Below are 15,000 nucleotides of genomic sequence, written 5' to 3'. Positions count from 1 at the left end.
TTAGATATTTAAAAAAAAAAAGTAACCCTGATATAACGTCGGGTTGAACGATGTGCGAAAAATAAAAACCAAATTCTAAGGGTGCCTAAGAGAGTCAATAAAAGGTATAGTAAATTACAGGGAGTAAAAATACGAAGCAAAGTAAACATTTCGGTCTTTGGCCTTCTTCGGGTTAACAAGAAAAAGAAATATGCTATTTTACAATGGATGTGTTTGTCGTAGTAGTAGTATTATCGAATGGCTACACCTCTATTTTGAATCTTTTAATCCATTCTTCAAATTCTTTTCCTGCCTTATAGGCTGCCTCGTAGCCTCCTGATAGGCTTGTCACTGGGCAGTGGATGACGATGTGGTCCATTGTCTCAGGGCCTCCTTGGCAATTACGGCATGAATCTGATTCTCTCAGATTCCATCTATGTATGTTAGCTGCGGTTTATCGTATGTATCTATCTACACCGCTGGTGTGTTTACCACTCACACATTCCATCACCTTTTCGCATAACCGACACCTCTCTGCCTATTCTTATCACTTCGGCATTTGTTTTTATTTTCAATACAATGGGCCGCCATTTCCAAATGGTAGGCTTCGAAGGAAAATCGATATTGAGATACAGCACCCCCCCCCCCCCCCACCCCACCCACCCCAACTCCACACACAGACACCGATAGCTTGCAATATGTCGTGTTTAAATTATAAAGTAAATATACCATAGAGTTCCCTTTTCTTCATTCTCAAGAGGAAATGTGTCTTAGGGTCTATTCCATGGGGACGACTGGAATGACCCAGGTGTAAGCTACAGCGGAAAGCTGAAAATTGTGCTAGGGAGAGATGGCTTGCTGAAGGCAACGTAACGTGATGGATATTCAAACTTAGGAAAATTTCGGGTGCATTCTACTGAGCCCCATCTCACCACCTCCCCCCTCCCCCCCCCCCCCCCCCGCCCCTTTCCTGATCAAGTCGTTATGGTAAAGTACGGTTTTTGCAAGTCCCGAGGAAACCATGCTGGATTGTATAACTGTTTAGTCCACTAGTGCGGCTATGTGGTCTAGTGGTATGACACTCGGTCCTGGGTTCTAGCCTCGCTCGGCGCGTAGTTGAGTCCTTGGAGAAGGCTCTTTACTCACATTCTCTCACGAGACTCAGGTGTAAAATGAGTACCTGGCCGTTAACAGCGTTGTCTTTGTCCGAAAAATTGTAATTTCGCTTAACATGCGTCATGTCCTTTCCTAAATGTTAAATATTGCTGTTGAGCAGGGACCCCTTGTAAAGCGCTTTGAGCACATTTAGTGGATATTGCGCTATATAAAAGCTCTATTTTTTTAGTGCAACGTCTGTATCTGTAAAAGGCGGATTGCCCATCACTGAAGATTTTAAACAATTATGTGGTGACTTTCTCCTTTATTATGATATTGAGTTCAAAGATAAAAATGTTTAACAGTTGACCAAATTTGTTGTCGTTGCTAATATCTAGGATTTCTGGATCCACTTAAAGATAACACCTCATTTAACAATTCATCTCACAACTGAGACATAAAGACACATATAATAACAAATGCAAGAAAGAACGAACAGCTCTCAAATTTAAAACGTGTATCTCTCGGTTGAACGTAATTCATTATTGTCATGTATATTCATAGTGGAATGAGATATTACTGTGAATTCAATATCTTCTTCTTCTTCTTCTTCTTCTTCTTCTTCTTCTTCTTCTTCTTATTATTATTATTATTATTATTATTATTATTATTATTATTATTATTATTATTATTATTGTTGTTGTTATTGTTATTATTATTATTATTATTATTATTATTATTATTATTATTATTATTATTATTATTATTATCATTATTATTATTATTATTGTTGTTATTGTTATTATTATTATTATTATTATTATTATTATTATTATTATTATTATTATTATTATTATTATTATTGTTATTATTATATGTGTATAGTTTAGTTTTGATTTATTTTATGGATGTTCGTAAGTTGAAGTACTTGTACAAAACTATGCGTATAATAAGTATATTATACTGCAGTTAACATTTGTTAATGATCCATGATATTATTTCCACCTGCATTCAATATGTATATTAGGTGATATCTGTAATCTACCGCAAATCCCCTGCCATACATCATAATCAAAATTACAATTTCTAAATTATAAAATATAAGGGACATAACCCTGTTAATCTCACATCATGTAAAATAATTCAACTGTCAGTTGATTTTTGACATCCAAATGTAATAACAATAATTATTATGATTTTCATGGAGTTACTGTTCTCTTTGCCTTTGGTCATCAAATAAAAGCTATTATGATGTGTCGCTCAAGGACGAAACGTTGACGAACGATAAACTAGAATTGGCTCTATGACTTTAAACACTTGATTCCTCATGTTAGTCAATCCCTGGTCCTTGCCTAGCACCAGAACGATCCTGTCAGTCCTTCCTAGTCTCTCCTAACAGTCTCTGGCGCCGGAACACTCCGTGACACCCTGAACAATCCTTGCCAGCCCAGAACATTCCCCGGCACCAGAACATTCACTGGAACCCAGAATAACCCTGGAACTCAGAACCAACCCTTGAAATTGCTGATACAATCCAGTCATTAGAAGGGTACAGAACAATCAAGCGGCTGGATTAAAGGTAAGCCAAACAGGCTTATACCATTGTCAAATCTATCACCTACATATGATTAAAATTATATAAATAAATAGATAAATAAGAAATCAGATCCACTCAAATAGAGTCATTCTTCCTGAGATTAAATATATTATAGCGGAATGATAATTAATTTGTCAAATATACATCATCCACAATCTGCATTCTACCTTTCACTCATTCTCTCTATATTTTCTTGTAACATCTAAGTAAACTTTTGTATATAATTGTTATTATTGTTATGGGTGTTACGATTTTCTCTACTCACTTGTTACTATTACAGTCAGTTGTGAGGGATTCTAAGGCTATTCTTACTCACCCTAGATTAAACGCGAGCCATTTGTGGTGTAGATGGAGTGCCGCAGCTGGTAGCGATAACCATAGCGCTCATATTAGGTTTGAACCCAGAGCATTGAGCTTATCGCACCCACAATAAAAGCACAAACCCCCCCCCTCTCACCCCCCCCCCCCCGCCTCCCATAAAAAAGAAACTGGTTTTGAAACAGCATGCGGTTACTGAGTTTCTTAGCGCTGAAGAGACTCCACTAATAAACATAAAAAATTGTTACCGCCCTCAGTGATGCTTCTGTTGATGTGAGTACTATGACCCGTGGGTTTATCATTGGTGAATATTTTTGTTTTACATATAGCTTCGCTGGTCGTTAAGAGTTGTCAGAATGTGTTAAATGTTATCAAAGTTAGTTTTTCAGAATAACGATAATCAACACCAAACCAATGAGGCTGAAAAAGGAAGACAGGGCATAGATGTAAAACTATCCTAGGTGGTTAACGATGAATTCCATGATTTGAGGCAGAATTAGGTCACTCGGAAGGCAAGCAAAAGTTATCATGGCGAAATTCATTGCCATTTGGGTTCTCCCAAATGTTCTTGCAATGACGACAGAGTAAATTCCCATGATAGACGAAGCGTTACAACACAACATTACGTAAGTACCACAAAATACCCAAATGCTGATTTTGGGTGAAAAATAGAAGAAGATGCTGGACAATGAAAGAATAGAGCCGTAAATAATAAGACATGTTTTACTGCTGACCATATCCAGTAAAACACCATAGAGCAGAAATACAATCATGGTCAACCCTGATACGATATTCCTATAGTGGTTAGGAAAAGGTCAGATTTTATATACAACTGGCCGTAAGACTTGCCGTAATTCAGGATTGAAATGAATCCAAATGTACATAAGGACAGGTTGATGAATAAAACATAGAACTCAACTGATCTAAGAACTTTTTTGGGTGAGAGATCTGTGGTTTTTAAAATGTCATCTGTCTGCATTTGAGAGTCAGCTTTATATGGAAGATTTGTGTCGCTATCCGAAGATTTGGTTTTGTTGTCCATTGAGGAATATAAAAGAATATGAGATCCTGTTTTTTTCTCCACAGACGATTTGTTCTTTATCATCAAAATACTGAGTAAGCCAAGACCAAGGTAAACAAATCCAATTATCAGAAATGTGGATGGTACTTTTTCAAGAAGGAGTGGTTGGTAAAAAAATGTCAAAGATGCAGATGTTGTTACTGGAGTGTCATTATTGGGATTAATCCAAAATGTTACAGTTTGACTGGTAACAATCGCACCTATAAGCATAAATGCCCGAATAAAACCAATAAAAAACCCAGCTCGGTTACCCATCAAGTCGATGACAATGCATGTTGCCATCATTTTACTAACCCCAGACCCGAAACCCTGCACGAGTCCAAGGCAGATACTAAACAAAACCATTGAATCGTCGGAATTTATGACCACATACACTAAAGAGGTTATATTTCATGAGGGTATTTTGTATGATGTCTATATTTGCTGGTGTTGATCCAATAAAATCGACATCATCTGCATAGGCGATTTCTCTAGGGATTGCATTCTCAATATGAGTCGTTGGTTTTGGAATGACTTTTCGAACTTCTTTCAGAGCGTGTTCTAAGTATATTGTGAACAGAATCGGGCTCAGACTATCTCCTTGGGGGGTCCCGATGTTACTTTCGAACTGCGTCTGTTTTGTGGCCCCGTATATCCTTGGTTGTATCTTTGTGTTGCTGAGGAGAAATCGGATTATTCGGAGCTCGTCTTCGTCTACTATTTCTGTTAATATCTCCAAAAGTTTTCCTCTGTCGATCGTATCAAAGAGGAATGGAAAAGAACAAAGAAAGTCGGCTCACTAATTGGAGACACCGAGGATGTACAAAGAAGAAAACAGCTATCAAACGCCGCACTCAGTAAACTCACCAATGTATGGATTAGAGGTGACAAAATAAAGAGAAAAACCAAACTGAAACTGTACCATGCTCTTGTAAAACCGGTACTTCTGTATAACTGCGGCACTTGGGCGTTGACAAAATCCGAAGAAGAACATCTGGATGCCTTCCATCGCACACAGCTAAGAAGGGTACTGGACATCAAATACCCCAAAAAGATCTCAAATGAATCACTCTATAAGATCACAAAAGAAAGACCAATCTCCCTTGACATTTTACAACAACGATGGCACCTTTTCGGTCACATACTACGCAGGGACAAAAACATACCAGCAAACCAAGCCATGTCGGGATACTTCCAAAAACACGGGAACCTTTTCAGAGGAAGACCGATCACAACACTCCCCGTGATCCTAAACAAAAACCTCACAACACTTGGACAAAGCATTAGTCTCATAACGGCAGGGGACCTTGAAAATCTGAGAACCCTAGCAGAGGACCGGCAATATTGGAGACACCTCACACAGGAAATACTGGAAACAGCCAAGGCGACCCGATCTTTCGGTCGAGACGCGAAAGGCATCTAAGTCAAGTCAAGTCAAGTCAAGTCATACACTAAAGTTATACCAGAACACTGAGTCACAATTCCAATTAACATCATCCATGATCTTCCGATGTGTCGAACAAACCATCCGGCAAAAAGTTCACCGAATGCGGTGCCGTTGAGATAGAGGGGTAACACCCAGGCCGCCATTGCTGCGGATTCTGAGTGTACTTGATGCCAGATGTACGACCCTGTATAGACAGTCAAGTTTCCCCAGTAATATGGGAATCCGCATATGAACATCTGAAAACACGACCCAATCAGAGTGCTCCATTTCCAAAACGTCTCCTTGGCCGGTTGGCTCATTATCACTGGAATGAGAAAGAACAACAAAACTTTGAAATCATTAATATAAGATTCTTTCATTTCTGTGTACTTTTTAGACGAGTTATTCTTACCGTGCCAAATAACACTGCGAGCTTGCTAGTATGTGTTCTTCCACAATAAAAAAGATGGCAAGTTCAATAAATACAAAGAAATGAAAGAAAACGTTTAATCCAACCCTCCAAGTAAGATTCTTAGATATTTCGTGATCAGTTGTATTGTAGTACTACTTCGATTTGTCATAATTTGTTTTTTCTCCTTCTCCTTGTATGACAATTTGACTTAAAAAACGAAAAACAATGGATTTGTATTCATGCGCACCAAAAGATTATGTTCAATTGCCAATCAGCTGTCTGTTACACCTTATTTTAAAGAACTAAGTGCGCGGAAATATTCTGCAATCCATGAAGTTATTTTGTTTGTCTATCCCTCTCCCTAAATGGTAACGCGTAATGATATCGTGTTGACAATAATAATTTGTGACTTCAGATTATCAAGTGTAAAATTTACTAAAAATCAGATTCTTTACAAAGAAATATCATTTCAATGTTTTCAAAGATATCTTTTATTTACAATGACGAAATATAAATCGATTGTTGGGTAGAATACATGATTTCTTAATGTCTTGCGTTTTGGAATTCGAACTTTGTTCACACGCGCACTCGCAAGCTCATGCAGCGGCAGGAATCACGTCCGGAATTCCAGATAGCAAGAGTGGAAGAATCGTATACTATTCCACGCATTCAAAGCATAATATAGCTATTCTGATTTTTCTAAGAAATTATAGGTTTTTCCAAATGAAGTCTCTTGTTTTTTTTGGAATTCAGGATGTTTTCCCAACCGCTGCACGAGCTTACGAGTGCGCGTTGGGAACAAAGTTCGAATTTCAAAACGCAAGAGTGTAGGAAATATTTTATTCTACCCCTCAATCGGTTCAAATATCGTAACTCCTTAAATGATACTTCTTTTTTTTAATCTAGAGTTTGATAATCTGACGTCACAAATTATTACTGTAAACATGGTAAAAAATTCCATTCCAGAGTCACAGCTGCTCGGATTAAGACGAATCTGCCATGATGATGAGAACTTCAGGGTGGAGAAGGAAAAAATGCATAACTTCTTCCCCAACCGCCAATACCCTGAACACATAATATTGAAACAAGCGGTCGACAAGGTCGACATCTCTGTGGAGGCTGCCATGAGACCAGTTAACAGCGGAAACACCAAAAGAGACAGACCCATCTCCCTCATCACAAGTCACCCACACAACAAGAAAGTCATCAAAATTAAAAAAACAAAAACAAAAAAAAAAAAAACAACTATCGTCACATTCTCCAGGAACATGTAAACACCGGGGATATATTCAATTAATCACTTTTAATGTCTTACAGACGGGACCGCAGTTTGAGCCGGATGTCTATAGACATGGCCAACAGTCAACTTAAGACACAGCTTTGTGGACGTTGAAGATGGCGGACATGCCCACATATATTCGTGGAAAGCACCATCAGTTTCCCGGATAGAGTGTGCGGCATCAGGCACGCCTTCATCTGCACGGATCGGAATTGAATCTACGCATTCATCTGCAAACTTTGCCACAAGACATATGGGGGGAAATGGGAAATATATTACGCGACAGGTTTGGACAACATCCGCGGTCCATCGAAAGCGACGAGGACAAACCTGTCAATTCAATTGGTCCAGTCATCGAGGATTGCATGACATCCAAATCGCCGTCCTTCACAACATAGAAACACAGAGCGGCAGAGCCACAGTCAAGCAGAACTGGTACTTAAAATTAACACCCTGTCACCTCAGGGCAATAACTCGGGGACTGGACCTCATTTAAATACACTGCTGTCAGCTTAAGATAAACTTCGTTATGTTAAAGTCTTGCATAAAATAAACTCCTAAACAGGTCTAAAACATTCTTTTTGATCTCTCTTTCTCTCTCTCTCTCTCTGTCTCTCTCTCTCTCTCTCTCGCTCTCTCTCTCTGTCTCGTTCTCTCTCTCTCTCTGCCTCGCTCTCCCTCTCTCTCTGTCTCGCTCTCTCTCTCTCTCTGTCTCGCTCTCTCTCTCGCTCTCTCTCTCTCTGTCTCGCTCTCTCTCTCTCTCTGCCTCTCTCTTTCTCTCTATCTCTATCTCTCTCTATCTCTCTCTGTCTCGCCCTCTCTCTCTATCTCTCTCTCTCTGTCTCGCCCTCTCTATCTATCTCTCTCTCTCTCTGTCTCGCTCTCTCTCTCTCTGTCTCGCTCTCTCTCTCTCTCTCTCTCTCTGTTCATATGTTGATAAATTTAACAAGAAAATGTGTGTTCAAATGACGTCACCCCCTTCATTAGATGTGCACTTATATTAAACAGTGTGTAGAAAAAGTTTTAGTCAATTTTGGTTAGATTCGGGCCTGAAATGCATGATATATTACATAGATCAAATAGTAAAGGTATCTGGAATAAAATTATACTTATATTTAACAATCTAGAAGTTTCTAAATCTCACAAACCCCGACTTTTCCTGGAGCAGGTGTCGAAATTAGGGCCATCCCTTAAACGTTTGCACAATGGCGGATGTTGAAGCGGATTTCGTGAATCGTAAGTTTACGCATTAAACAATACAACATTTTCCAACCGTTTTTTAAATCGGAAAGTAGAAGAAAGAGAAAGAAAATTCATCGGCGGTCAAGTGACATCAATGTTTTTGTGTCCAAAAAAACATAAATTTAGGTGAAAATATGTTGGAGGGAAGGCTCTCTAAAAATGTCGACTTTAGTGCGACTGTCGAAATTCGGGCCCTTTCCTTATTACACTGGAAGAATTGAATAGCCCAGGTGACAGCCACAGGACAGCGCCCCAAATCGAGCTAGGGAGGAATGGCATGCTCAAGGCCACTGGGTACAGAGCATTGTAAAGCCCATAATGCTGTTGTTTTTAGAACACCTTTGGAAGATCAGCTTTCACTAAATAAATGTTTGAATAGTAATATAAACGTTTTTGGTTACACGTTTGTTGGTATGTTTCATGATTTTGTTTAGAGTAAATTACAGAAATGTATGCCGTCTAAGACACACTAATTATTCACGAAATAAGCGGTCAGTTATTAAAACACGTGGACACATTCCCCTTCTTGGGAATCCAACTAAACAAATCACTGAAATGGGACCGACCAACATGTTGATAATATTGTGGCAAAAGAAAATCGTAGCCTTGCCTTCCTGAGGCGAACCTGTACCAGAGCCCACCAAATGTGGAAGATCAGACATATTATAATGCTTAAGTCAGACCCGTATTAGAATACGCGTGCACAGTGTGGGATCCTTATCAGCAAGGTCATATCAAGGCAGTCAAACACGTTCAAAGGACAGCTCCGAGGTTTGTCACCAACAATTACTTCTTATGCGAACCAGGATGCGTTACTGAGGCCCTGAAACTGTTGCGGTGGAAAACACTGGAGAGTATGCGGTAAGAAAAACGCCTCCAACTTCTACACAGAACAGTACGTTCCAACAAAACAGCAATAACTCTACCACAGTATTTCACAAAACAACACTGTACTTCCACAATAAATTTTCATAACAGTAAGTTCACAACCCCAACACACAGAACCAACAAATATAAAAAAAAGTTTCTTCCCAAGAACCATCAAGGAATGGAACACTCCCCCCACCAGAAATCCTACATATTTCCAACAACAACAAATTTGTCAACTATTAAACATTTATATTTCAACTCAATAACACAATAATGGAGAAAGTCACCGCATAATTATTTAAAACCTGCATTGATGGCCAATCCGCCTCTTGCAGATAAAGACTTTGAACTTGAACTTGAACAGGAGACAAAAATGAATGCACTCAGTTTACAGACATTAATGTTGAACTTACTTTCTTTCAATCCAATTTTTATCAAAACTATTACTCAACAGATTACTTTCCTCAAATGACCAGCACTTTGTCAATTCTTAACATTTTTTCATGAAATGGGGTGAAAAATGACGAGAATTGTCAACTTCTTTTCAATCCATAACTCAAATTCCATAAAAAAACAATGCCCATGTTGTTTCACGAGACCACCTCATAGTCAAAATTTATCAGTCATATTTCATTGTTTGCTCTAACAGGGATCTCCATAGATCATTTGGTAAAGCACTCGCTTCACACGTAACGGGAACAAGATCGATCCCGGGTGCAATCGAGATTTACCTCTGACCACCCAACAGTCATTTGGTAATTGATTCTATTAGATTTGACTGACTGTACTTTGCGATAGTGTCCTGTCCAAAGGATAGCAAGCACTATTTACTATTGTCCGTTCCATGCTGTAGAAACCGGAATTTTCTCCGGCTCCATGGACGTCATGCATGGCTCTCGCTTTGAGGGACTACTTTTCTTGATTAATAAACCTTTTTTAATGTAAAATTTGAATTACTGCTCACTATGGTGTATTTAAACTTTTAAGTTGTACTCACGAATAAGAAAATAACTATTATAGAAAAGTAGGTTATCCAAAACTAATAAACATGAAATAAAAACAACAGCTTCAAAAATAGAGAACAAAATACCAAACACGAAACGTTTCGGGCTCAAATTCATTTTTCAGCCAACACAAAAAAAACCCCAACAAATTAATGAATCATAAATGCATTACTAAAAAACTAGATCGTGGCATAGAAATAATTGGCAAATCCTTTCCAAGATTTGTATACAGAAAGGAGGCGCTGCTGGATATTTACCTGCCGTTGATCGGCGTTTTTAAACAAAAAGTAATGAATGTCTTCAATGTTTGTTGTTATTTTTTGGCTGAAGAATGGTTTTTGAGCCCGAAATGTATCGGTTTTTTGTTTTTTGTTGTTGTTGTTGTTGGTTGTCCTATTTTGAAGCTGTTATTCATATTCATATATATTCATTTTTTCTTTGTTTATTACTTTTTGAGTGCACAACCTCTAGCAGTTTACTGTCACTAGGTTTCCCGAACAAATTTATAGAAGGGAAATGAAAGCGTTTGCGTCAGATGCTGCGAGAAAAATGGCCTATTTATTCGTTCGAGTTACCCTACGCGCAGCTTTCACTGTCAGGATTGGTGTCATGCACTTAGGTATAATACTCATATTATCCGCAGCTGGATGTCTATAGATAACATTGAAGGTTTATTGTCCGATGCATAATTGTGACCCGTTGACTCATAACGGTATTATGTCAAAATGAACCATATGCTTAAAAGCCGAATTTAATTGTTGAACTGGTCAAAAATATAAATTATTGGCAATAGCACCCTAAATATGGTATCCATTCTCCTCAATAAAGTCAATGTAAGTCTGATATTTCTGGCTATATATTCAATTTTCATCATCTTAACCAACCCGAATTAATAGCGTTTTAAGGTGAAGGGTCACAATTTAATGAGAACTCATAACTAAAATGGCTGTGTAGAACCTATAACAAAGAACTGTGCCTTCTATAGAGAGTATGCAGATGACGTCACTCAAGCATTTGTTATTGTTTTTGCCATCCGCGTTTGTCTGTTGTTCTCACTAAACTGTATTAACCAGACTATAAAAGTTCATGGTTACACAGAGTTTGTGTGTTGGTCCGTTATACTTCCGGATGGCAATGTTATGAACTCCTTGGCCAAGGGCATTCTATCTATAGATAGAATGAACTTGACGGTTATGAGAAAATCGATATCATTAAACTGTCTGAACCAGACTATAAACGTTTAAGGTCACACATAGTTTTGTGTGTTAGTCCGTTCCATTTCTTTATTGTAATGTTATAAGCTTTCTAGCCAAGTGCACACTATCCATAAACGAAAGTATAATTAGGGTCGTCAAAAATGAATTTGATTACCCAAACAATAGCGTCCATTGATAGTGTACTATCTATAGGGAACAAAACTAGAAAATATTTCTAATTGTTTTAACGGCTGTGCAGAATGCACCATGATATGTAGGCCTCATCTGTTACAATATTGTATAGATAAAAAAAAAGTTGACGTCACTTGGGTAATTGTTATTGTTTTCTGTTAATCGGGTTTATGAGAAATGCTCACTTAACCGTATTATCCGAATATAAAAGTATATATTAACAAGACTATAAAAGTTCATGGTTAAACATAGTCACATAGTTTTGTGTGTTGGTCTGTTATACTTTCGGATGGCAATGCTGTGAGCTTATTAGCCAAGCGTATACTATCTATAGGGAACAAAACTAGAAAATATGAGGTCATGCTTATCTGCCCTAACGCTACTAATATTGCAAACAGACGTATCAATGATGGTGTTATCTCTCAGCCCTGTATTGCTTTATTAAAATAGTTTTTTCTTTCATATGTGAAACGGGATTGAAGAGTAGCTAATAATAATAATAATAATAATAATAATAATAATAATAATAATAATAATAATAATAATAATAATAATAATAATAATAATAATAATAATAGTAATAATAATAATAATTATATTATTATTATTATTATTATTATTATTATTATTATTATTATTATTATTATTATTATTATTATTATAATAATAATAATAATATAGTAATAATAATAATAATAATAATAATAATAATAATAATAATAATATAATAATAATAATAATAATAATAATAATAATAATAATAATAATATAATAATAATAATAATAATAATAATAATAATAATAATATAATAATAATCATCATCATCATCATCATTTCTTTATAAAATATAGCGTTGTGGAGAGAATTGTGCTTATTTGAGTCAATGAAAATAATTATACGGCGCACAACTCAATTGAAAGTTAAGGAAATTAGAAATGTATTTTTTACAGATAGATAAACAGATAACTTGATTTCCTTTTATAATTTAAAGTCAGTTTGAAAGTTCGTTGAGTCAAACAGATAGAATAAATTACGCACCGACGACACAAACACTCTCAAAAACAACGAATTTTCGAAACTGTAAAAAGTTGTCAGTTTGGCGTTTTTACGCAAATCGATGCATTCGAAATAATGTATTCACTTAATTAATTTAAGGATTTCAGATCCACACTAAATTTTCAACAGTTTTCATCTATTTATGACACAAAGTATTATTATTGATGCTTTCAACGTGATGGTTTCGGGTTGATAATACCCAGGTCTAATTTCTTTGGTAATAAATTAAAAATTGTAATAATAATCTTTAAAAAATCGAAATTTAAAACCAGAAAATAGAACTTGCATTGAAGGTAATACGTATAAGGGTTTAGAAAAACCTTATTAAATGTTATGAACAGTCAGGTGGCTCCGTAGCCGGTGGATACGCTGTCAGACTCTAATCTTGAATGTACTGGGTTCAATCCCATTGTGGACATTTTAAAAATGTTTACTTTTATTGAGAAAACCATCATTTTTGTTGTTATAGTTACTGGACATATATTTAAAACCTTAAATTAATCTATTATTATTATTATTATTATTATTATTATTATTATTATTATTATTATTATTATTATTATTATTATTATTATTATTATATCATTATTATTATTATTATTATTATTATTATTATTATTATTATTATTATTATTATTATTATTATTATTATTATTATTTATTATTATTATATTATAAAAACCAACATCGGGACCATTCAATGTGTTGTCCACGTGCATTTATATGTACACGTTGATTGTCATCATTTTATATTTTATCATTATCATCATTGCATTCGTTTACCTCATCTTTATCATTTAATTGGGTTTTTTTTTCCTTCTTGTTTTTTTTTTTTTCAAAAACTTCCTGTCCCATCATTGTTTATGTCTATTTACCTTATCTACGCCATTCACACTACAATCTCTCATCCGTCCTTAGTGTCTTATTCGTCGTGTTTTGTTGATAAAGGGGAAATCAGAAACGTCCACGGTATGTCTTCGTCTATAAAAATTAGGCTTAACATTCAACGGTGCGTTTTTGTACACCTCCAACGGAGGTATATAAAAACGCCACCTTTCACAGTTGATTTTCTTATCACAACCTGTTATCACACACGGACAACTGCATGTTGCTGTGTCAAGGGTCAGAGGCTATGTTGGGCCACAAAGAAAAATCAACAGAGGATGTACCAATTTACACGGACAACGTTCCTTACCAATCTGCCCTCATTAAATTACGGTGGGTACAATATCGAATGGAAATAGTTCTTTCCCCGCGAAATTGCGAGCTTTTTACTAGTAAAAATAATAATAAAATAATAATAATAATAATAATCAGAATAATAATAATAATAATAATAATAATAATAATAATAATAATAATAATAATAATAATAATAATAATAATAATAATAATAATAATAATAATAATAATAATAATAATAATAATAATCATAATAATGATCAAATAGGCTAATGGTCAGAACTGACCCCCAGGCGCTGGCGCTTGTTGGAAAGTACTGACCAATACCAAGTTAACGATTTTCACTCGTCGGGTGAGACGAACGATAATTTTTGATCACGTGATCAAAGTCTCTTTACTTTTCTCTCGTCACAAAAATTCAGAACCAAGATGGAGCCTGCGTTTCACGTTAGAAGATAAAAATGGTTAGGAATATTTGTGCTCTGAGATTTTATCAATTTGCGACAAAAATCAAATCTGCTGTAGAAATTGCGATTTGATCCTTATTTATTCGCGGGTGTAAATCATTGACATTGCACTTTGTTTGGCAATAATCGGACAAAAATTACTACTTTGGTGATGAAAAATAACTTTGATGACAATTATTGAAAACTTAAAAAAGAAAATATTACTATGAATGATTTATAACTCCCTTGTTTGTGCGCCGCTTTTGTCATTCGTGGTATCAATTTTATTGTAATAGAGAAATAGGAACTTGCGAGTTATTTTTTTCTGATGCGAAAGTATTACTTTGTATTATTTAGCAACAATAAAAATGTTTGGTAAATAAAAATGTTACCCTCTTTGATCTAACGCCACGTCCAATTCGTGTTGACTTCAGAGTCAAGCATGCCAAAAGCTTCGGCCGTGGTGCTAGAGGTATGGCCTATCTCAATTTATCATATTAATATATAAAGTGTTGCTATTGGTTCTTGGTTGTATATTTTTACATTTTTGTGCATTTGGATATTCTATATATATATATATATATATATATATATATATATATATATATATATATATATATATATATATATATATATATATATATA

The 15,000-nt window shown here is 35.7% G+C and overlaps 1 protein-coding gene across 1 annotated transcript; it reads right to left on the bottom strand.

Annotated features, from left to right (window-relative positions):
- Positions 1-3,764: 3,764 nt before the first annotated feature.
- On the bottom strand, positions 3,765-7,521 carry LOC144979045 (uncharacterized). The gene is made up of 3 exons (XM_078925661.1): positions 7,497-7,521; positions 5,594-5,800; positions 3,765-4,444 (listed from the first exon to the last, which is right to left on the bottom strand). The coding sequence occupies exons 1-3, from the start codon at positions 7,519-7,521 to the stop codon at positions 3,765-3,767; spliced, it is 912 nt and encodes a 303-aa protein (XP_078781787.1).
- Between the last annotated feature and the right edge of the window lie 7,479 nt (positions 7,522-15,000).

The sequence above is a fragment of the Berghia stephanieae genome, chromosome 8, assembly GCF_034508935.2.
Source record: "Berghia stephanieae isolate SIO BIC M18660-M18661 chromosome 8, UCSD_Bste_1.3, whole genome shotgun sequence".
NCBI classification, from domain to species: Eukaryota; Metazoa; Mollusca; class Gastropoda; order Nudibranchia; family Aeolidiidae; genus Berghia; species Berghia stephanieae.
This window is presented reverse-complemented; position numbering and strand designations above follow the sequence as displayed.